This window comes from Amblyomma mixtum, chromosome 1, assembly GCF_055824585.1.
Source record: "Amblyomma mixtum isolate Tamu chromosome 1, ASM5582458v1, whole genome shotgun sequence".
NCBI lineage: Eukaryota > Metazoa > Arthropoda > Arachnida > Ixodida > Ixodidae > Amblyomma > Amblyomma mixtum.
In genome coordinates this window covers 42,290,260-42,315,611 of record NC_143012.1, presented here as the reverse complement: position 1 = coordinate 42,315,611, position 25,352 = coordinate 42,290,260, and the positions used below count along the sequence as shown (strand labels likewise).

Below are 25,352 nucleotides of genomic sequence, written 5' to 3'. Positions count from 1 at the left end.
AAACCATCAGCTGCCTAGCTCAATCTTTCTAGTTTCAATTTCTTACTAAAAAGAAAAAAAAAGACTGAAAGTCTTTCGTTGAAATCCAGGGTTCGATGGAAACCCGTCTGGTCGGGAAAATTCATGGCGGGAAATAACAAGCACTGACCAATCGCTTGACACAAATAAAAAGAGAGATTTCGGCTCCGCTACGGGAGCCTTGTTCACAAAGAAGAGGAGAATAGGGGATATTCAAAATTCTGCAAGTGCGCTTTCCCACATAACGATGTTGCCCCAAACAAGATGGCCGACTTCGCTATAAAGGAACTACGTGGGCTACAGGACAGGCGCTAAAGGTGTGGACAGAATATAGGAAACGTACTTTGGAAGAATCAAACAAGAAACCAGTCTTTCTTGCTTTGTTTCAGCTGGAAAAGCATGGTCAGCCATCTTGTTTGGGTCAACATTGTTATGCGGGAAAGTGCACTTGCGGAATTTTGAATATCCCCTATTTGAGGGTTCATTTTAAATGCTTCATGGTGTGACGTAAGCAGCATGTGCAGATCGGTGGTAGATTTCCTTCGTAACGGTTTAGCATCTGTGACGTGGTTTGGATATGAATGGATTCCAGGTAAAGCCTTGTCGTCTTGTTCTTTTCTTTTCCAATTATCCTCGCGCTATCCCAGTCGATGACATGACCCATGGAAACAGCATGTTCTGCTAGTGCGTTTTCTGCCACGTGCCGCTTGTTGACATCATTGTTGTGCTGCTGCAATCTTTTGTGAAAATCACCCATTTCACCTATGTACGCTTGGTCACAGCCAGCGCAAGGGATCCTGTAGACAACGCCAGGGAACTTGTCTTTTTCTTTTTCGAGCTTATCTTTCACTTTCACTACCGCGAGGTAGCGCGAGGATAATTGGAAAAGAAAAGAACAAGACAACAAGGCTTTGCCCGAAATCCATTCATATCCAAACCACGTCACAGACGCTAAACTGTAACGAAGGAAATCTACCCCGATCTACACGCGCTGTTTGCGTCACACCATGAAGCATTTAAAATGAACCCACCCTTCATTCTCCCTTTCACTGTGAACAAGGCTCCTGTAGCGGAGCCGAAACGTCTCTTTTTGTTTGTGTCAAACGATTGGTTAGCGCTTCCCGACGTCACAACACACAGCAGAGAAGCGGTGCAGTGAAGCCAGCTTCTCACCTGGTTCTGGGACAGCCAGAGTGCGTGCAACCCTCCGAGTTTGGCGAGGCTCACTGGCAGGTGCCTCAGCTGGTTGCCGCTCAGGTTCACCACCCGAAGGCTGGACAGGTGGCCGAGCTCATCCGGCACGTTGCAGAGACGGTTGTCCCGCAGCGACAGCACACGCAGCTTGGCGCAGCTGCCAATCTGAGCCGGTTTAAGGAAGCAAGAACAAGAAACACACCATTGCACCAGGTACAGGGAGACAATCACGCAAGTCAGGCATGAAAAAGAAGTACCAATGAAGTACTAATACCAATGAGGTGCCAATGAAATACCAATGAGGTACCAATGAAGTACCAATGAGGTACCAATGAAGTACCGATGAGGTACCAATGAGGTACAAATGAAGTACCAATCAAGTACCAGTCAAGTACCATGCAGTGGCGACATCTGTATGCGCGGCGCACTAGCTTGACACTTCGCGCTGCGGCAGCTATGGTGTTTCTATGGCTGCAGTAGCAATACCGACCACTGGGTACACCCCGAGTTTTTTCATTAGCTTGAGGAGAATATTTAGGCGCCTTGCAGCAAAAGATTAGAGCTACAAAATGTGTAAAAAACAGTTGTCTTTCCAGCCACAAGGTGTCGCCGGTGTGTGACTGTATCCAGGCCACAGCAAATGTCTAATACACCGCTGCAGTGAAAGGAAGAAAAGGCTTTACTCCTTATGTCTTCCGTAAGCAGCAATGACCTGAGTGAAATAAAAAGCACTAGACTCATGTACTCACTCTCTTGCACACACACACACATGCATGCACACACATTTTCAGGTAAGTACTCGCACTTCTGCCTACACTAACTAACACTGATGAGTACTTTGTTATCTTCCCAAGCATCCCAACTTAAATGCACTGGTGTTCAATAATCTCCATACACACTTGCCCGCACCAGCACTCAATCACACACAAACAAAATATGGATGTCAGGGACCACTAGTGCGCTTGGTGTGGACTGCAATGCGCACATTTACTTACACAACTCAGCCTACACTTTACGGCCCACAAAACACATGCTGGTTCACGTAGACGCACTATCTGATTTTTTTCAACTCACCTCCGGCGGAAGGTCTTCCAAAAGGTTGTCATCAGCCATGAGTATCGACAGGTTTCGAAGAAGCCCAACTGTGGAAGGCAGTGAATCAATCTCGTTGCTGTTAATGATGAGCTCCTCGAGTTTGGACAACCTGGAGGGAAAGGCAGAGAGTTTCGCACTTATTCACAGGCAAGTCTTTGTCTAAGGAGAAGGGAATTCATTGTTGTAATTTTATCTCCGTGCCTTATCATTTATCCTGTGAAGCAGGCTAGATGGTCTCCGAACGTGCTGTCTTTTGACCTATCAGCCACCTTCTTCAACATAGACCAATTCAATGCTAACCTTTTCAAGAATCAGTTGAATGAATGAAAACGCGTATGTAAAACATCGTTGGGACTTTTATGGGGGCCTTGGAAAAGCCACTCTGTATTCTGAAGGAAGTTTTTTAACAGACATCAGTGCGCAACATGCAAAATGCTTACAAGGTAGACATACAGCTTCAAAAGCTGCTACTAAGCATGCGTAAATCAAATTTGACAGATACTCACTGTCCGATGCTATCAGGCAACGTTGCTAAGTGATTGTCATCAAGTCGTAAGGTTGTGAGATTCTGCAAAAAGCCTGCAACATACATCACACCATCATTATGACTGTAGACTGTCCTGGAAGTGAGTTTTTGTTACTTGAACATTTTGAATAACCAAATCCGTTTTCTAAGACAGTTGATAGGCACCAATTCGCAGTTGTGACTCTTAAAATAAAAAGTTATATGGTATTTTCTGACCTGTCTCCCAAACCAAAAGCTGATTGGAACAAAACGACGGTCTGAAGTTGCACGCTGTATATTTTTTCCCGGAAAGCTGAGAGATGAAACTGGGAAGTGAACCTTCAGTACTGTAAAGATCCCCTTTATAGTCACCCCCTTTAAAGGGACACTGAGGAGAAATTGAAGTTGGCTTGCATCGACAGAATACCAGCTCCTGATTACAAAAATGCCACTCATACTGACAACAACGCTCTTGTAACGTAGAAAAGAGCAAGAACCAAAATACAGGTATCGCCGCCACAGGCCAAACTTGCAAGTACAAGCGTGGTGACGTCATAGGACAAAACAGTGTTGCTAGAACCAATGGTTCTAGCAACGCTAGGACCCGTGAAGTCATGAATCACTGAGGCGCAGCCTCCTTGGCGCAAATCTCCTTGACGTCGCCAGATGGCGCCACGTACCCGGCGGCTACGCACGCGCCTGCAGCATCGGGACGAATCAGCGCCCTTTCATCGGCGGTAGGCGGGCTCCCGGTATTCCGCTAACGGTAACAAGGTACACGGTATGCTAAAGGTGACTATTTGCGAGAACTTCGTTGACGACTTCGACAACGGGATCCATCGTAACGCTGGCAAAACGCCGGTGCAAACGTAAGCGAAGCGACTGTAGTGACGGCCGCAATAGCCGATAGATGCCTTCAACGTGCGGCCGGCGGTAGCTTTCTTTTCGGCTGCTGCTAGGCCGCTCTGCTGGCCACCAGAAATCACGGAGTCTGCGTTACGTCATGTATGCGTAATGTTTCACGTCACTTAGTCCTGTGTCGTCATAAGAGAATTCCAAGTTTGAATTAGAGCGGCGCGAAAAACTTTTTCAACTTCGAATCCAAATTTCTTCAAAATAAATGCATCTTTCGCTGCCGGCCAAGTGGCAACAAAGCAATGAAATGCCGAACTATCTGATTTTACTATAAAAAAAATATCGATAGTGCTCTCCTCAGTGTCCCTTTAAAGACACTGAACCAATTCGCAGTTCCTCGTATATCACAAGAACTGGATCAACCTTTTCAGGGGGCTGAATGCCTTAACTAAACAAGCTAAGCGTGCCAAAACTAAACTAACAATAACAGATGGACGACATCAGTAGCTGCAGCAGACAGCATGCAGACACTACAACCCTAAAACTTCTGTCACCGCAGAAGAGACCAACTAAAAACTCTGTGACAAGCACATTCAGTTCACCGTAAGAAGATTACATGCTCTGAGAGATGGAGTATCTTACCAAGCGTCTCTGGAATCTTTTGCAGCTTATTTGTTGTGAGTGTGAGATCGGAGAGCATTGTCAGGTTCTCGATTTCATCAGCAATGAATGAGATGCGATTCCTGCTGGCATCCAGGTAGGTGAGCTTTATTAGGTTTCCTATGTACTAATTCAAATACAGAAAAGAAAAGCACAAGCAGCAAGCCGTGAGATGTTTAGTGCAGTCCTAGATGAAAACGGGCACACATATATACTGCATAGGGCAATAAATAATAACAAAAACATGCGCAGCAGACGATACCAGGTAAGAACAACCCAATGAAATGAAACAGCTTCATTCACCTCATATGCCCGCATTTAGTAAGCTGCTGATGGTTTGGTAAGAAAACTTTGCTCACAAAATGTTTGCACGAAATGGGGGGCACAGTATGACACGTCAGAAAAAAAACTATCTCTAGGATGATCTCACTGAGAACACGAACATTATGCGACAACTGCAAGATGCTGATACCATTCGCCAGTCAAGCTCACACAAGAACTGATGGTCATGTCAGAAAATGTAACGCAAACAGCAAAAAGTCACTAAATAGAACTCTGTGCATTGTGCACCGGCATCTACAAGCCAGAGTTAGAATCTCAACACTAGGTTGATCCTTATCACGCAGATTTGGATGCTTTCTCTTATCATTTAGAAGAAAAGCACCTTTATTAAAGGGGCCCAGAAACACAATCTTAGTTAACTGTTTTGCCTGTTGATTGCATACAGTGAGTTATAATGGTGCTATTAGCGTCGGTAATACCGCATATATTCCGTTTTTTAATATTTTAATGTCCTCCCAAAAACAACTTCATGGCTCTGATGGTGTCGCCACACAGTGGCGGGTTTTTAGCAGCGGATATGACATCACCTGGCGCAAGCTTGGTGATCGGACAAACAGTAAATATACTGCAAATTGTGTGAATAAATAGAGACACATTTTGTCACCTGTCTGCGTTTTCTATTAGATCAACAAAAACAACTTGTTTGTCTTAGATAAAATCCCTGCAAAGCGAGTAAAATAAAAATACACCACCAGGGGCACTCTGGCATGGAAACGACGCTGCCCGTCTCAGCAAGAACGAGTTACAGAGAGCAGGCAACCATGGAGTACAAACTTCCGCGACGTGCTCTGGCTGGCTGTTTTGATTGGTTGCGCCAGGTGCCGTCACTGAGAGAGTGAAATAGGAGTGGGAAGCCCCGCCAAAATCGAGTTGAGGGCAGCATTTTGTTTGCTTGTATTTTGAAATTTCTTCACTGAATAACTCCCGTTCCTGTGCATCGATTCCTGTAATTCTTTTTAAGTCAGCATTTGTGTGACATAAAGAACCCACCTGAAGTATAGCCGGTATCCCCCCAAGCAGTGTTTCGCAGCCCCTTTAAGGCCCTTCATGTCTTTCGTGCTCTGAATCTGCATGCGACTAGGGATAACAGTGACGTCATTAAAGAAACGCTGGTAGGAGACCTGAGGCTGAACTTATTGTCACAGAATCTGTAGGCTTGGCTTGGCTTGACTTGCTGATGTTTGCCAAGTGGGCGTGACGAAAATGACATGCGAGGTATTATCACGTCACACCTGGCTAGTATTACCTTTCAGCTTAAGAAATATATATCGATATATATATTTTCGTAAATCCCCTTTCAGCAGTGTGCCATATTTTTTTTATATTACAATTGGCTTTCTGCTCATCTGTGATAATTTAGTGGTAAGGCGAGGTCTCTATTTTCAGACCTTACGCTACTACCTGCCTACATACCTACTGCCACCACAGATAAACAATATAAATGTTCTCGAGCACAGCTGAAGAAGGTCACACAGTGTTTAGTAAACCTCAGTTTGCAGCACTTAGTTCTAACTGAACTAATTAATACTTTTCTTTAACGACAGTGCTCAACCCTGCCACAGAGAACGCCGCTCAAAATATTTTCCCGCACTGAGTCTTTTCTTCTACTTGGCTGTGGCTTAAGTGTGCAGTTTGAAAAAAAAGTCACGTAACAGCTTGGAATAAAAACAAGTTTGAGACTTAATGCAATTAATATAAAGATTTCTGCTTTGGCCAGTAACGAAACAAGGAAAACAAAACCACTATGACTCAACTCTTATCGATTAAAATAATTCTCCACCACAACACAGAAGCCGAATGCAAGTGCTATAAGTGATCACGTCAAATGACGAGTGATAACAAGTGACCCAACAGAAAGCCCACTTACCGAAGGTAAAGCTGTCAGCCTGTTGCTATCACACCACAGCTCAGTCAAGCTGGGAAGGCTGCCAATAACCTCAGGCTGCAAAACAATAAAATGCCATCACCGTAAGCACCAGTCACGGCAACCCAATTAGGAGCAATGTCAGAGCTCTTCACAATGCAAAGAAAGTTATACTATAGGTGATGAGATATTTTATAGGAAAACTGTAGCCTAATGCCCGTGCCACATGCGCACAATAAATGGCAGTAAATGCTTAAGGCCTTAAGTTTGTTAATGCCATTATTTTCGGACTTGGTGCTACCTATCCACATTTAATGTCATTATCGAAAGTGAGGATGATGATAACGCTTGCAAGGCAGTCAAAAGTTTCATCTGAATGTAAACAGTGCTAATGAGCACAATATATCGGGAATGTTGTTCAAATGTAATGTAAAAATGATTTTCCTGAGAATACGGCTGTTCTTGCTTTACAAGTCGGAAAGTAGCCATAAACTCGCATATCGGCACTCAAGTCGAGAGTGCCTGTCAAAAAGTCTGTTTAAAATGGCGCTCTTTTCATCGAAAATGCGGTATATATAGATGCCTCTTCTGACTGAAAGTTACCCGTTTGCTACTGGTTAGGAAGTTGTTACTCATGCTTTCCTGCGCGTGGAATGGGAACGAGAGTTCGCATTGCACGGGCAAATGAGTTGCGGTGAACTCAGTAGGTTGCGAATGGCAGTAAGGCTAATGCCATTAAACTTATGCGTGTGGAACCGCACGAATGCCATTAAAACTTAAGGCAGTAAGCACTTAATAGCATCAAATCTGGCCGTGTGGCATGGCACCGGTTAAAGTGTCCAAAAACAAGCCCCCACATGCAGAAGGGTATCATGCAAGGGAGAGAGTTCCTATACAGATCCTTAAAGGGAAGCTGAAACGGTTTTTTGAGAATTCGAGGTTATTGAAGAATTCGAATCTATCAAGCTTCTAGATAAAGCAAGAAAAGTATTTTTGCACTAGCATTTAAAAGGGTGTCATAATCATCGATTAAAACAGCGATGATGTTTTAGGCTTCTTCTCAATACGTTGGAGGAGTGCGGGGAAACTCGGCAGTGACGTCATTGTAGCCGAAATTTCAGATGTCCGCTGCTTATACCTGCATGCTCCTGTGTGTCATCAGATGACGCCAAACAATGCATCGTGAGCTTCACCTTCGATGGCGTCGGTTTTCTTCCATGGAATAACCGTTTCTGCGCTGGAAACGTAGTGCCGTCATACGTCACATCATTAACGGGGCCTCTGCCCGTCGCTCTCGCTGTGCACTTCAGAGAAGCCTGAACGCCAGCGACGACTTTATTCGGTGATGACGCCACCATTCCAAATGCTAGAGCAAAATGTTTTCGCAGGCTTTACCTGCATATTCCGCACATTCGGCAACCTTGAACTCGTTGAATTCTAAAACCGCTTCAGTAGCCCTTTAAGTAAATACTTCACAATGTTGACTGGTGTCTGAAAGAGGTTGAATAACACATAACCAGCGAGCACACACACACAAAAAAAGTCCCTTAGGTCATGTTTTTCACTCTTGCTATTTCTGGATTTTGCAGAATCAACAATAAAGGCTCGGAAACCTACCAGCTCAGCGAAGTCGTTCTGGCCAATGTCAAGGCGAGAAAGTTCTGTTAGGCGAGCCATGGACTTCGGGAGAACCTTCAGGTGATTTTCCCTTAGCTCCAAGATTTTTAATTTCGACAGCCTGCCGAATTACAAAAATTTGAAGACAATTACGAACACAGTACACTGTCATCAACATCGCACCAGCTGTAAAAGCCTTTGCAAGCAATGCTAGACCAACACATAAAACCAAAAAATAGTTAGAAATAAACAGATACGTACCTCCCGAAATTTGCAGGCAGGTATTCCAGGAACGTGTCATTGAGATAAAGTTGTTCTATGTTTATGAGCTGTGTAAAGCCTTCGGGAAGTCTGAAATGCGGGACGTTACAGTTCAATCACCTTTGTCACAACAAAATCAGTGTCACGCTCTGTAGCAATTGCACTGCTTCTCACAGTTCATTACAGAAGTGATACAAAACTGCATTCACATTTTAGGTGCAAATGAATACCATGCACAACAACCACGTGAGAAAAAGGTTTATGACCCCGCCGCGGTGGCTCAGTGGTTATGGTGCTCGGCTGCTGACCCGAAAGACGCGGGTTCGATCCCGGCCGCGGCGGCTGAATTTCTTGAAGGCGAAATTCTAGAGGCCCGTGTGCTGTGCGATGTCAGTGCACGTTAAAGAACCCCAGGTGGTCGAAATTTCCGGAGCCCTTCACTACGGCGTCTCTCATAGCCTCAGTCGCTTTGGGACGTTAAACCCCAATAAACTAAACCAAACCAAAAGGTTTATGCTGAACGGAGATACTCACTTTCCTACTGGGTTCACACTGGCTTCTACTATGGACAGGCATTTACAACCCTTGATGTTGTCAGGAATTTCTATCACATCTGAAAGTAGAAAGCGAGTAATCCGATAAATCAAGTCTCGGCAAGCTTTACCCACTAAGGTAGAACAATACATGTGTAGTATTGCAAACAACATATGTAAAGGCACTTACTGTTCTTGCTAATGTCTAGTTCTTCTAGACTGATGAGCGATGATACTGCTGGAGGTAGAGTTTGAATGTCATTATCACTTAGGTTTAACTTTCTTAGTCCGTGGCAGTGAAATAGAGGCTGGAAAAAGAGAAGACCATGATGGGAAACTCAATGAGTGCACAGTACAAAACAAAAAAGTATAATGTGCAAAATAGAGAAGCAAACTTATTACTGAAAACACTGCTTTTTTTGCACTCCTGATAAGCTTCAATCTATTCGTAATCACGTGCGTGCTGGAGTACTGTGCAGAATAAAAGTGTCCCATCCTTAGAAGCTGTGCATTAGCTTTGCCACTATTTTCAATGAAGCAAATGAGGTTAACTTCTTTTTGATCATAAGAGGCAAGATAAAATGGCACAATGCAACTAGTTTTATTGTAACCTGAATTTGTTCTTTCAGGGTCTAAGCAGCCATTTTGAAGGAAAAACACACAGTTAGAACAAGAACGCAGGACGAAGAATGAGAAGTACACAACACAAGCACTGTGTTTCACCCAACTAGCCCAACTTGCTGCCCTTCTAAGGAGCCAATATGTGATTGTTTCAAAGCCATGAAAAGTCAAATGCAACTCTTAACAACCTTGGCTGACCACATTTAAGGGTTAGACGCCAACAACCATTGATCTGCCTTAAAACATAGTCCGCACATAGAACACAACAATGACATGGTGATTTCCAAAGTTCAACGAAGGCACACTACGGTCTGTTTGGATGAGAAAGGTTTCTGTGGATGGATTGGGCTGTCTACATAACGTATCTTGTGAACACATAGAAGCATATTTTTTTTACTCTTGTTTAAGCAATTAACAGCACCTGGAACGGGCTCCCAACCAAAAGGCACTGAACAAAGTGCACTGCTTGGCGATGCCTCACCCTGGGTAGATCCTTGATCTGGTTGGCGTTGAGATGCAGCTCCTCCAGAGTGCGCTCATAGTTGAACACCTCCGACGGAACGTCCTCCAGGCCCTGGTGGGCATAGTCCAGCACTCGGACTTCCTCTCGGGCAGGCCGCAAGCAGGGGCAGTGCCGGAACACTGGGCCCATCCCCCTGGGGCCCCATCGAAAACAATAAGCAATACGGCACTGGCCATTGGTGAGAAATCCCAGAAGCACACAAATGGAACTCGTGGAAGTGCAATCACTACCCCATTTTTTTCTGAGCTGGCAAAAACCAGCAGCTACCACAGTCTTCAGCGTACTTCACCTGCTGCACTTGTTTTTAAACGCAATAGATGTACAGAAGACTTTCTTTAGGGTAAGCTATATAGCCACCATGTGCTGTATTTGCATTTCCATGCAGTCCAAAGATATATTATACAGGTAAGCGTGGCCAGTAACAAATATAAGGGCTGAATAATGGGAACTCTCCGGTTTATCTTAAACAACTACCAAAGGACCGCTAGCGTTACTAATATGAAAACCTACTTACAACTACCACTTTTATCGACCCGAAGAAAGCTATCTCGCCTGTCTCTTTTTCATAAAATATACCATCATAACACAACCTTGCGCTATCTTTGGGTTCAACCACCGTCATACATTTCAACTCGCCGTGACCACAGCAAAAAGGTACATATTCCACACTCAAATACGCTTGCATATTCATACTCGTTTATTCCTCGGACAAGCAATGACTGGAATAACCTACCAGCATCACTAACAAGCATATCTGAAATTGAGAACTTTAAATCAGCATTACACAGTTTCTTTTCATAGCTAGTGCTCATATCATCATCATGGCGTTCATAGATGGTGTTCATATTCCCAATACGACTGTTTGTTTATTAGGAACTGCATTCCTTGTTTTATTATTTGTTTTCCTTGCCATATTTTTCTGTATTTATTAACACCGTTACCGATGTCGTAGTTTACTCTTTGTACCTTTGTTCTTTTTCATTCTTTTTGTATGCTTACTTTCGTTTTTGTACTGGTTTTACAGAGATTGTGTATATTTTTTACTAATAACTTTTTGTGTAAAATGTGTATGCCTCTGCATCCGCCCCTCCCCTCTATAATGTACATTTGTACCCTGAGGGTATAATAAATAAATAAATAAATGTGCTATTTGCTGGTTGTGTGACTCAGAGCAGCCAGTGTCTTGACTCTGTTCGACTCCAACCCTCCCTCTTTTCTACCCTCCATTCTCTTTAATTTTTTGCAGTTCCAAATATTATACCACCCTCAAGTGAAAAACCCTATCGACCGAAACCTCCATAATGCATAGAGTACCTGAACGATCAAGCAAGCAGTAAATTTAATTCCCCTTTTTGACAAAAGCCCGAATGCACAAATAACACAGACAGAAGCCAGAAACATGCACGAGTGCCTATCCTAGTCTGGCCTACAAGCCTAACCTTTCAGCCCTACGGACTTTTTGAAAGTCAACAGAGAAAGGCTAGGAGAGAAAAAAAAACATTTTTCTTTCTCATCATTTCTGTCTTTCCTTCCTCAAATTTTGTTTTATGCTATTCTTTTTATTATTTTATTATTTTTATTATTATTATTCTTTTTTAATAATAAGTTCACTCATTCCATGATACATGTTTGCCATGAAGAACTTATCATAAGTGTAGCAGCAACTGTAATTTCTTTGCACAAGCCTTGTCCTCAATAAAACCTTGGGCAGCCATCGACGCTCATGTGCGCACGTTCTTCTTTACAGGTCTTTATCTGTCCCACTAGTTTACAAATATGAGCATTCCACTCCACTGACACCACACAATTAAGTGAAGCGAAGAATGATAAAACTCACATTTGCAAACGTCTCAACAGAGGTTTTCCAGAATTAACTGTAAAAAGAAAAAGGAAAGCACATAGTTTAGTTTTCAGAGCCAACACATTTGGTGAAAAATATGCACATGTGAACTGTTTCTTCATCTAGATCACAGCATATTTTAGGTTGTTAAGCTTTTACCGTTCAAAATATGACCAAGAGCACGTGAATGTGCCGGATTCCTTGCCAGTACATTTGTTGACATTTAGAAAATTGTAAAAATATGGAATGAAACATTCGTCGGCATGACACAGTCACAGAGACTCTCACAACTGTAATCAAATCACAGCTACAAGCTTCAGTGTATTCACTTCAACACCTTTAGAAAGTCCTTCCTACTATAACCGACTGCTTGTTTATGCATTAATGTGGCACTGAAACCGTTAGTTGTGGTCTGCTTTGCATAGTAATGCACCAGACATTAGTGTGTGCTTGGTTCCCGCATAAAAAATTAAAGGGTAATTAAGCTGGCTATAAGTAGACCAGCGTCACTCCTTGCCAAGGAGGGACAGAACCCACAAACACACCAGCAGTGCATTCGTTCATTCCTTTTTCCAGCAAATGGTGACTTCTGCCCTCTCCTCTGTCTGAACTCGCTCTCCTGAGGATAGGCATTAATGTTTCTGCAGTACAAACCAGCGAAGCACTGATGCCAGACGCATTACTTAGAGACCAGACCTCAAAATACAATCTACGTTATAAGCACCATGTAACAATCCTTGGACCATGGTTGAAAATAGAGAAAACTTCGTACTGCTTGTAACCAAGTCGTGTTACAGCGTGTCACACAACATGATACTAGATTATAGCCTACTGTTTTAAACTTCAACACTTTTCTGGGTGCTGGCAGTTGGCACAGAGCTTCCCACGTGGCTCTTCTGCACTCTACCCTGCAAGGGAGCTCAGCGTACATGAACGTAAGGCATAAAGAGCAACGGCAGTTGGAAACAGAAGTTTACGGGATGCGAGTATGCAGAAAGAAAATTTTATTGCGGCGCAGTCACCCAACCAAATCACCTGAAATGCCTGCCAGTAAGAGAGGGCACGGATGCTCCATCAGCTGGTATCAATACCAGGCGACTTGGTCGCAAAGCAGGGCTCAAATAAATTTTATCCACACCACATATGTCCCATGAACTTTTGTTTATAACTGTGTACACCGCACCTCAGGAGAAAAGGAACCCATGAAGACATTCAAAGCAAGTTCCATTAAACCGAACAGCACTTATTCAACCACCTCGGGACCAAATGGCACCTGCAGGTCACACAACCAATGAAAAAAGAGCAGTTAGTACTTTAGCCAAACCCAATAAGCCCCTATAACAACAGCCTTGACTGTACAGCCACAGAAAGTTGACCGAAAATACACTAAACAGACACACAAAGAACATCTGAGAGGCGTTTCGCAGCGTTCACCACCATCCACCAAGCGCTTTCACGGTTTGTGATGAGCTCACAAATCTAGTAGCAATTTACTGCTGGCTGCAACAAACTGCGCACAGGCACTGTCCAATTTTGTGAGATTACACATGCAGCGCGCAATCCATAGATCATGATGTTAAAGGGGATCGAGGGCTTCAAAAGCATGAATTGTGGGATGAGTGCGCATAGTTGTTCGGTGTCAGAACGCCGGCTTCATGTCTCTGCAGATTTTTTATATTTTGTGTCATAATTAGGGAGGCGCCGCCCCCTTTGTGTCACGGCGATGGAAGTGGACGCCGCTGTGCCTTCTGTGGATCCCGCTGGGTCGCCAACAGCCGCCCAGAGGAAGCGCCTGTACGCCCCGAGTGACTCCAGCAGCCAGGACACCGTTGTGTATGGTGATGACTACTCGGCTCCTCGAAGTGATGACTCCTCGACCGACGATGGGTTCATACCCGTCGTTAGTAAGAAGGCCAAGCGCAGACTGCGCAGACAAAATGAGTCGACGTCAACGACGTCCTCAAGTAAGGATACGATCATCAGGGCGCGAAGTGCCGAGGTACATACAGCCTTGTTCGTGCCACTGGAGTCTACGGACAACTTGAATCTACTAAACAGGCAAGCCATCTCTGTGTTTCTTGAGAGTCTCGTACCAGGAGGGATTAAAGACGTTAGAATAAACCCCCATAAGAACATCATTGCCATTGATGTCATGAAGCGAAGCGAGCTAGACAGTTTGGCTGCCATCACCAAACTTGGCAATTTCAGTGTACGCCCTCTTATGCTACAAGACAGCGGAACCACGGCTGGCGTAATTTACAACGTCGACATCGCCATCCCTGATGCCGACTTGCCCATCTTAATCAAGCCGGCAACCAACAGCATTTCCATAATGCAAGTTCAGCGCCTTGGAAGGTCTACATGCGTCAAGCTTACGTTCAAGGGTGACTGCATTCCATCACACGTGAAGGTTGGGCACTTTCGTCACCCAGTTCGTCCATTCATACCTAAGCCGCTACAGTGTAGGAAATGTATGAGGATTGGCCATGTGAGCGGTGTCTGTCACAACTCGATCGTGTGCCCAAGATGCTCTGAGCCCCACAGCGGCGACAGTTGCCGCGCGACTGCCTTGAAGTGCGTCAACTGTCGTGGCCCTCATGACTCTTCCTCGAAGGACTGCCCTCGCCTAAAGACCGAAAGGGCGGTACTGAAGCAAATGGTGCGTGACCATTCCACCCACAGAGAAGCCGCTGCTAAGGTGCGACGACGTCGTTCGCGCCGCCGCCGAAGGTTATTGAAGGAAGCAAATACCTTCGAAGAGAAGACCCCAAGCGGCACTGCAGTTTGTCCGCCTCCACCGACAACAAATCAGGAAAGCCCGGCGACCGGTGACTCACAACCTGCTGTCTCTGATACCACGTGGCCACCACTACCAAAGCCTAGAGCGCGCACTGCGTCAAGTACGTTGCCGCACCGTATGTCTGCGTCACCTACGACGGATCTGGGCAAAAGGCATGATTCCGACCTTGGCCAAGATATGCAAGTGATTCCAATCCTCACGTCACTGATGAATGTCATGCGTGATCTGCTGTCCAGCTTACGCACGCCAGTAGCACACAACGCACTGCAAGTACTGGACGCGCTACTGCCAGTTCTTGCAGCTCTACAATAGAAGACACCATGGCTCCCCCGGAACTATCTTTTCCGAAGAAAGTCAAACAAGCTTTTATTTCTCAGTGGAATGCCCGCGGGCTCCAGTCCCGGATTTCAGACACCACCGCTTCCCATTCTGGGGATCTGTGATCCCAATCTGCCCAACATTTTACGATTATCCCCTCCCTTTCACAGAGCCCAAGATCCTCGGCCCGTGGCCACAACAGCCGACTACCATCAAGGCTCATAAGACAATGTTTTGTCTTTCCGAGAGACTGCCTTGCTTGCTAGATTGTGACTTTGTCTCTCGTTCCTTTTCTCTTCTCTTCCCTTTTTATCCCCTCATTCCCTTCCCCAGTGCAGGGTAGCCAACCGGAAACCTTTCTGGTTAACATCCCTGCCTTTCCCCTTCTCTATATCTCTCTCTCTCAAACACAAAACGAACATGCTTGCTATTCGCTTCAAATATTCTATTCGAGAAACTGATGTTCGAAACCTTCCGAATATGTTTCAAACAAATCGCCGACTCTCATAAATCCAACCGTAGAAAAACCACAATATCTGAGAAAATTATCCGCAGACCAAGTTTAAAGTGTCAAGGTAATAATAAAAAGGTGCCCTATTCGCTTTCTTCGTCGTGGACTGGTGGCATTTGGATGCTGATTCGCTTGGACGATCGTGCGAAATTCCGCCAGTGGGCTTTCCCTCCAACCATGATATGTGGGATGGCTGACCACTCGCTTCGAACAATTACAACGCAAAAGCACGTGGTTTGTCCCTTTGTTTGACCCTTCCGTCATTTGACCATTCCATCATGTGTTACATATTAAACGTCCACAACCATGGCTCTCATTTTATCGCCTTCATGACTCTTCTAGCGTGATTTCCGACACCTCGTTCTGGTGAAGTGTGATATGCGGGAAAGCCCACTTGCGGAATTTAGCATGGGGCGCCCGAAGGAAGGTCCGAGTCGGAGTGTCACCGGCAATGCAAACGACTTTGTAAAAATCTCACCTATAGCATGGTGCATTGAAACCCGCGCACCTCTGAAATTCGCGCAAAGGCAGATGTAACAACCATAGGAAAGTCCCTCTCGCTAGGCCTAACAACAGCCTGGCCACGTAGTTTCAATTTCTGAGCTTAGCCGCAAGTTCGTGGCGACGGCGGCTATATATCAGCCCCGCGTTCGCCAGCCGTCCGAATCCAACTACGCGCCGCTTTCAGACACAACTGGCGCGTCGCTGGTCATTTTTGTTGCGAAAGCAACACTGCGCGAGTCGCCGAGCCATTTCGCGGAGATGAGGCAAGGCCATACTGCGCATGCGCGATGTCACACGGCGCACAGCTGGCGCTCCGCCGCCGTCGCTGCGCGGGTGAGAGGTGCCGCCGCCGCGCTCGCCAGTTGCGCATGCGCAGTAGCGGCGCATAGCTAGCGTGCCGGGGCCGCCGCCGCTGCCTGCGCGCTCTCCATCGCCTCTCTCTCTCTCTCCTCGTTGGTTTCGCAATCCTCCAGGCTTAACCAGAGCTAAACCACTGCCAATTTCATTTTCCCATCTAAAAGCACTCTCGCCGTTCCGACGATAACAAAAACATTTCCTTATTTATCTTTTTCTGAAAGTTTTTTTTTCTACTGACCAGCTATTCGATATTCGAATAGATTTTTCCTTTATATTCGCATTGGATTCGAATTCCAAAACTTCGATACTCGCGCACCCCTAACGAGAAGTAAAGGCCGGCGAACGCCGGTGGCACGCAGTTTTGAGATATGTACAGTGGCGATCAATATGAAGGTGATCGCTCGAGCGGCGACCGAGGCAACGCAATCTTTATCGTCGCAGTTCCGATATCGGCCGCTATGCAGCTTGAAAGGCCCGCCGGTCGACGCTGGCGCGATCACCTTCAAATTGATCGCGACTGTACACCTTGCAAGTAAATTTCCGCATTATTCAGTGCGACACACTGATACTATTCACAGCTAAAGTATGGGGTGTTTCAGAGAGCGCTTTCAAAAATTCCTATAAATAGGAGTAACTGAACTGAAAGATCTTTTCAGGAACAAACAAACTGTCGGTCGCGGCGCACGTCATTTATTTAAAAATGGCACCCTTTCAGAAATCCGGCTTATAGTGTTGAGAAGGTGGAAACCGCCATCCAGTATCATAGTGGATTACTGTAGTGGATGATGGCACGGATTAGTGGCACGGTGGATGGTGGAAGCGCCCTATGAGGAACGCTGCAGTGAAAACCTCCGGATTAATTTCGACCTCCCGGGATTCTTTAGCGTGCGCTGACATCGCCTCCGCAGAAATGCAGCCGCCGCGGCCAGGATTCGATCTCGCGACCTTGGGATCAACAGGTGAACGCAGAAGCTACTGAACCACCGCGGCGGGTACTTATTTAAAAATCATGCTAATTAACTAGCTAACTTTATAAAATCAGCGCAATCTATACGGTCATTTTTAATGGCGAGTTGCAGCCGAAGACAAAACAATGCCATACCAGCTATAGCAACGAAGGAAAATTCGTTTTCTAAAGCCCCGCAAGCGAAAAAGTCTGGAGAATTTTTCGCATGAAATTTAAACTAAGCGCACGAGGCGCGCAAGAAGTTCCGCACAAACAAAACGTTCGCTGGTGACGCGTATTACCTACATTTAGAAAATTTTGAAAGCGTCTGCTGAAATAGCCGGTATACGAACGACTGTTTGATGAACAACGGCAAGACCGATTCGCTAAGCTAGCATCCAGTGTATTCAGCACAACAAGTAGTGCCCCTTTCCGGCGTCTAGCTACCTAGGAGCTTTAAACAGGCCAGCTTCCGCGGTCCACATAATTACCGTTTCTTTTTTCCATAATTACCGTTCCTTTTTACCCAACCGCATGCTCATTATCCATCCTTAACCTGCATCTTGCTGTTTTCATATTCTCATGTCGCTCTTGTTAAAAATTTTATATTTTATCGCTTTTATCCGGCCCTTTACACCGCCCTGACGTTGACTCAGCTGACAGCTTGTTTCCAGACTATTTATTTTGTGTGCAGCTTTCAAATAAACTTTAGCTGTAAGTGAGCGCCTGTGTTGTTCGTTCCTGTGACCTGTGTTTGCGCTGTTCCCTCTTAACGACTCCCAATGAGACCGGGAAGGGCTGTCGAACGACGGTGGAAAAGGGGGGGGGGGGCAGTTATAGATGAAAGCCACTTCGACAACCGTACACTGTACTCCACACGGACGCGATGAGACTGCCTTGCTGCGCACATCGAAGGGAAAACTTCTTTCCAGGCGAACTTGTCGAAAGCGACACCACGCAGGTCACCCCATGCGAGCGACGGAAATATTCGTATAGCGGGCGGGAACCCGCGTACACCGCGATAAATGACGCCAGAGCCGGCGGAGGATCAACGCGCCGCGCGATTAATTATTTGCCGATGCCCGTGTGGCAGCCCCGGCAGGAAATCACGGGGAGGCATCTCTGGAAGGAGACGCCGCGATCTCTTCGAAGATAATTAGCCCGACGCCTGCAGTAAGTCTTCTCCGCGCGACGAGCTCCTTCATATACAAGCGTACAAAGCAGTAACAAAAAAAAAAAAACGCGCGCCCGACAGATGTCGGCAATATCTCGCGGTCCTAGACATGTCAAATCCGTGCAGCGCTGTGGAAAGTAGGAGTTGGGCGCAGAGCGTAGAAAAATTTGCACCCTTAAGGGTGCTTTGATGTGCTATATACATCTCACAACATTACACCCCTTTCAAATGGGTGTCACGCTTATTGAAACACCCGGGCAAAGGGGTAATTGCAGTTACACCCATTTACTGCAAATGCGTTTGAACAGAGAAATACACCCTCACGAAGGGTGTGGCGAGTAACCATTGCTTAATAAGGTGTCGGTCATTTCTGTGATTCATGCACCCCAAAAAGAAAGGAGGTAGTCATCAGGGTAACCAAACAACAGCATTTTACAATACACTTTGTGGGCTTATACACCCTAAACATTAATACACCTATGTGAGAGCGAAAAGAAGTAAACTGTTTTCTAGCGCACCACCTTCTGTAAAACAGAGTAAGAGAACAGCTTACTCCCTTTTTATTCCTTTCTGTTTGGAGTGTATGAGAGCCGTGGCTATCACTGTGATTGCCAGGCATTTCTTTTACGACCTGTCTAGACATGTTTGCAACGAGGATGCATTTTTTCATGGTCGCAGAATGACCATGATGTATTCTTTTTTGGCGCATTAAAAGTACAAACAATTAGCTGTGGCTACGAGGCGACCAGTCTCCGTCAAGGCCGCTCACACAAAAATGCGGTGAAAGTCTATGCTACGACTACAGCTAACAGCATAAAGCAAGAACCTAATTGACCGTGCTAAGGCGGAAACAAGCTTAAGACTTTTCGAGGTGATCGAATTCAACGAACATGGATACAGCAGGCACAAGCAGCAGTAACGTGTCGCGTATTTACCCACTACACATTTTCTCCGGGTTTATAAACCCCATTTGCGCAATACCCGACCATAGAGCCAGTGGCGCTTGGTGGCGGCCGAGTTAGTTCAGCCGGAAAGGTGCTCGGAAGGCCTAAAGGCACCCTTACACATTAGACACCTTTCCATATAATGGAGCTGCAAAATTTACACCTGCATACCCTAAAAGGGATATTGGGTGTAATACGAGGTTAATGTACACAGTCCAATGTTTCAGGGGAACCCTCCAGTGGAATGGAATTGCAAAAAGGGAGTATAATCACTAATAAGCATCCACCCAAGCGCAGTCAAACACCTTACACTCTAAACACAATCATGCCTATATGGGAGTAAAAAAGGGAGTAAGCTGTCTTCTAGCGCACTCCCTTTTCCTTTCTGTTTAGAGTATACCATCCCCTCTACCCTCACCCTACCACCTGCTAGAAGTCGGTACAGTGACTGCCCCGGACAGGCGATGGTCCCAGGTTCGAACCCCGGACCAGTACGAAGTTTTCTTAAACTACGGAAGCTGCACAGCGTTCCTTAGTAGCCGTATGGCTAAACTTGTGTGGATGCTAATGAGTAATCGCTATTTTATAATAATATACACAGTGCATCTTTCGTTAAAAGCGACAAGCAAAAGTGAGAAAAGGGTGTCCTAATTCAGCAGCGTTTTACCTCAGCGGGCGAATCCTTTCTTCTTTTCTTTTTTTAATGCAGATCACGCCTTCTAGCCTCGCATCGTCTACAGCCACGGTTGCTACCCCGCACGCATCAAAGCGCCCGAGCAACTAATCCAACGGAATTCACTTTCCTGCCATTTCGAGCAAAGGGAACGCCCTGTCGACGTCTTCGAAACTCCGCAAGGCCTTCTCCTGCCAACTGACTGCACGCTCAGTTTCACTCTTAGCGTGCAACTCTGCGGAAGAAGCTCTGCAGGTACAGTGCGCACGAAAAACCGTATCGCACGGCTGCGTCTCATAATTTTCGAAGCATCAACGAGGGGCTCTGTGAAAGCACGTGGTAATGTGTCAAACAAAAATTGCGAGGGCACTTTGGCAACTAAAGTGTTGAGAGGCGGAAGCCGAGGACACTATGTCGTGACCACTTCCGGTGGATGTGGCGTCACACCATTCCCGATACCAAAATTATGCATCTTTCGGGGATCTTAAGTGTTTATTACGCCTAATTACACAAATCCGACGTTTTTCCGACCATTCAGTGACAATTTTCACTATGCCGTGACGACTTCCGGTGGATGTGACGTCACACCGTTCCAGTGGCTATATCGACGCCCGCGCTATTTCGACGCAATTTCGACATTTTTGCCTATAATTAATTGACTAATCAATCTACAGTCATCAAACTTGGCTTCTAGGTTCATTTTTTTCCTCCTCTATCTGAAGCAACCATTCGTTTTCTCCTATCTTTTTTTTTTAGTTACCGAGTTAATACGAGTTAAACGCTGCCAAAGGTTTGACACCCTCTGCTCACGGACGGCAGTATGTGTCATTAAAGGCTTTCGCCTTAAAATGCCCGACACTGCAAGCCAGTGTACTTCAGCGTAACGCCCCAACTAACCACACTTGCTTGGTCAAAGCGTAGTCAGGCATTCAGTTGCACTGTACCCTTTGATTCAAACGGCTTCTCCGAGTTTTCTCCCGGGCTTTCTGGGCGCGGATATAGCAACTTGAAACCGGCGCGTTTGTATTTTGCAGCGTCGCACGAGGTGCGAAACGCCGTACAGCGACCTCGAAGCTCGTTCAGCGCTGCACCGTTTTAATACGAGACAGGCAGAGCTGCAGCGACTCAATTATCGGCGACGAGTGCCGAGACATGCCGGTTTCTTTTACCCCGCTCGCAACTGACCCCGGCCTTTCCGCGCGTTCTAACAACGCTCCTTAGAGAGAGGCGCGTTAATTGGAAACTACGCGCGCCCAATCAGTTAGCTGGGACAGGGAAGAGTGCTCTTGAGGTATAGGAATGACGCATTCCGAAACTACGTAAAAATTGCGAGAACACTTTGGCAACTAAAGTGTTGAGAGGCGAAAGCCGAGGACACTGTGCCGTGACGACTTCCGGTGGATGTGACGTCGCATCGTTCCCGTAGCTATATCGATACCCAAATTATACATCTTTCGGGGATCTTAAGTGTTAATTACGCTTAATAACACATTTCTCCATCTCATCTGACACAAACGCGACGTTTTTCCGACCATTCTGTGACAATTTTCACTATGCCGTGACGACTTACGGTGGATGTGACGTCACACCGTTCATGTGGCTATATCGACGTATACTCTATTTCGACACAATTTCGAGATTTTTGCTTATAATTAATTAACTAATTAACCTACAGTCATCAAACTTGGCTTCTACGTTCATTTTTTCCTCCGCTATCTGAAGCAACCATTGGTTTTCTTCTATCTTTTTTAGTTTCCGAGTTAAACGCGTGTGACACGCTTTTTTAACGGACGACAGTACGAGCCATTAAAGGCTTTCGCCTTAAAACTTAAGTTCTTGAAGTTCCAGGCCCGGCACGGGCTAGAGCTGGTACGTACACGATCTGTGCCCCGCTTTTGATTCCTCACTGCAGGTTACATACAGCCTTTCTCAGAAGTACACAGCCCAAGGTGTTTGCTTCAAAGCGGAGCTGCTCTAAGGCATTAGGCAGTCCTAAGCTTTGAGGGTTGAGAATGCAAGTGCCTGCTGCCTTCCGGAGATTAGGGTCACCGAGCATGCAGAACAAACCACACACACTACAGGGCTCAGAAGCAAACCTCTAGAGCTGTACATTTTTGACAAACGCTGTACTCTCTGTGCGTTCAAGCAGCGACACAGATGAAACAGGACAAAGGTGTGGGCTGACAAAAAAAAATGACTAGACTCTTAACTGCTTATATTCTGCTGCCTGCTTAGTCGCATTTTCATCGTGTGATAAATATTACGAACCCTACAGGTTTTAGGTTTTTGAGGAAAGGAAATGGCGCAGTATACTTTTTGTTTTGCCCCGCCGCGGTGGCTCAGTGGTTACGGCGCTCGGCTGCTGACCCGAAAGACGCGGGTTCGATCCCGGCCGCGGCGGCTGAATTTCAATAGCGAAATTCTAGAGGCCCGTGTGCTGTGCGATGTCAGTGCACGTTAAAAAACCCCAGGTGGTCGAAATTTCCGGAGCCCTTCAATACGGCGTCCCTCATAGTCTGAGTTGCTTTGGGACGATAAACCCCAATAAACCAAACCAAACCAACCTTTTTACTCATTTTGTGCTTGAAGTGTAAAATAGAGCGCACTGGAGGACACATTACTCCCTTCTTACTCATTTCGTATTGAGAGTGTAAAAGAGTGCTCTAGAGGGCAGCTTACTCCCTTTTTACTCCTTTCGTGTTTAGAGTGTAAAATAGAGTGCACTAGAGGACACATTACTCCATTTTTACTCATTTCGTGCTTGAAGTGTAAAATAGAGCGCACTAGAGGACAAATTACTCCCTTCTTATTACTTTCGTATTCAGAGTGTAAAAGGGAGTGCACTAGAAGAGAGCTTAGTCCCTTTTAAAAGAATGCACTAGAGGGCAGCTTCATCCATTTTTACTCCTTTCGTGTTGAGAGTGTAAAATAGAGTGCACTAGAGGACACATTACTCCCTTTTTACTCCTTTCGTGTTTAGAGTGTAAAATAGAGTGCACTAGAGGACACATTACTCTATTTTTACTCATTTCGTGCTTGAAGTGTAAAATAGAGTGCACTGGAGGACACATTACTCCCTTCTTACTCATTTCGTATTGAGAGTGTAAAAGAGTGCTCTAGAGGGCAGCTTACTCCCTTTTTACTCCTTTCGTGTTTAGAGTGTAAAATAGAGTGCACTAGAGGACACATTACTCTATTTTTACTCATTTCGTGCTTGAAGTGTAAAATAGAGTGCACTGGAGGACACATTACTCCCTTCTTACTCATTTCGTATTGAGAGTGTAAAAGAGTGCTCTAGAGGGCAGCTTACTCCCTTTTTACTCCTTTCGTGTTTAGAGTGTAAAATAGAGTGCACTAGAGGACACATTACTCTATTTTTACTCATTTCGTGCTTGAAGTGTAAAATAGAGCGCACTAGAGGACAAATTACTCCCTTCTTATTACTTTGGTATTCAGAGTGTAAAAGGGAGTGCACTAGAAGAGAGCTTAGTCCCTTTTAAAAGAATGCACTAGAGGGCAGCTTCATCCATTTTTACTCCTTTCGTGTTGAGAGTGTAAAATAGAGTGCACTAGAGGACACATTACTCCCTTTTTACTCCTTTCGTGTTTAGAGTGTAAAATAGAGTGCACTAGAGGACACATTACTCTATTTTTACTCATTTCGTGCTTGAAGTGTAAAATAGAGCGCACTGGAGGACACATTACTCCCTTCTTACTCATTTCGTATTGAGAGTGTAAAAGAGTGCTCTAGAGGGCAGCTTACTCCCTTTTTACTCCTTTCATGTTTAGAGTGTAAAATAGAGTGCACTAGAGGACACATTACTCCATTTTTACTCATTTCGTGCTTGAAGTGTAAAATAGAGCGCACTAGAGGACAAATTACTCCCTTCTTATTACTTTCGTAATCAGAGTGTAAAAGGGAGTGCACTAGAAGAGAGCTTAGTCCCTTTTAAAAGAATGCACTAGAGGGCAGCTTCATCCATTTTTACTCCTTTCGTGTTGAGAGTGTAAAATAGAGTGCACTAGAGGACACATTACTCCCTTTTTACTCCTTTCGTGTTTAGAGTGTAAAATAGAGTGCACTAGAGGACACATTACTCTATTTTTACTCATTTCGTGCTTGAAGTGTAAAATAGAGTGCACTAGAGGACACATTACTCTATTTTTACTCATTTCGTGCTTGAAGTGTAAAATAGAGTGCACTGGAGGACACATTACTCCCTTCTTACTCATTTCGTATTGAGAGTGTAAAAGAGTGCTCTAGAGGGCAGCTTACTCCCTTTTTACTCCTTTCGTGTTTAGAGTGTAAAATAGAGTGCACTAGAGGACACATTACTCTATTTTTACTCATTTCGTGCTTGAAGTGTAAAATAGAGTGCACTGGAGGACACATTACTCCCTTCTTACTCATTTCGTATTGAGAGTGTAAAAGAGTGCTCTAGAGGGCAGCTTACTCCCTTTTTACTCCTTTCGTGTTTAGAGTGTAAAATAGAGTGCACTAGAGGACACATTACTCCATTTTTACTCATTTCGTGCTTGAAGTGTAAAATAGAGCGCACTAGAGGACAAATTACTCCCTTCTTATTACTTTGGTATTCAGAGTGTAAAAGGGAGTGCACTAGAAGAGAGCTTAGTCCCTTTTAAAAGAATGCACTAGAGGGCAGCTTCATCCATTTTTACTCCTTTCGTGTTGAGAGTGTAAAATAGAGTGCACTAGAGGACACATTACTCCCTTTTTACTCCTTTCGTGTTTAGAGTGTAAAATAGAGTGCACTAGAGGACACATTACTCTATTTTTACTCATTTCGTGCTTGAAGTGTAAAATAGAGCGCACTGGAGGACACATTACTCCCTTCTTACTCATTTCGTATTGAGAGTGTAAAAGAGTGCTCTAGAGGGCAGCTTACTCCCTTTTTACTCCTTTCATGTTTAGAGTGTAAAATAGAGTGCACTAGAGGACACATTACTCCATTTTTACTCATTTCGTGCTTGAAGTGTAAAATAGAGCGCACTAGAGGACAAATTACTCCCTTCTTATTACTTTCGTAATCAGAGTGTAAAAGGGAGTGCACTAGAAGAGAGCTTAGTCCCTTTTAAAAGAATGCACTAGAGGGCAGCTTCATCCATTTTTACTCCTTTCGTGTTGAGAGTGTAAAATAGAGTGCACTAGAGGACACATTACTCCCTTTTTACTCCT

General features: G+C 45.1%; 1 protein-coding gene across 1 annotated transcript in view; it reads right to left on the bottom strand.

The window, feature by feature from the left end:
• Nucleotides 1-25,352, bottom strand: part of LOC149366131 (uncharacterized) — a 56,318-nt gene that overhangs the window by 17,302 nt on the left and 13,664 nt on the right. The window contains exons 2-12 of the mRNA XM_089548959.1: nt 11,926-11,962; nt 10,047-10,221; nt 9,135-9,252; nt 8,946-9,024; nt 8,412-8,501; nt 8,151-8,271; nt 6,537-6,611; nt 4,310-4,454; nt 2,814-2,886; nt 2,287-2,416; nt 1,192-1,377 (exon numbers count right to left, since the gene is read on the bottom strand). Coding sequence (XP_089405085.1) covers nt 1,192-1,377; nt 2,287-2,416; nt 2,814-2,886; nt 4,310-4,454; nt 6,537-6,611; nt 8,151-8,271; nt 8,412-8,501; nt 8,946-9,024; nt 9,135-9,252; nt 10,047-10,221; nt 11,926-11,927 — 1,194 coding nt within the window. The 5' untranslated portion in view covers nt 11,928-11,962. The remainder of the gene's footprint in view (nt 1-1,191; nt 1,378-2,286; nt 2,417-2,813; nt 2,887-4,309; nt 4,455-6,536; nt 6,612-8,150; nt 8,272-8,411; nt 8,502-8,945; nt 9,025-9,134; nt 9,253-10,046; nt 10,222-11,925; nt 11,963-25,352) is intronic.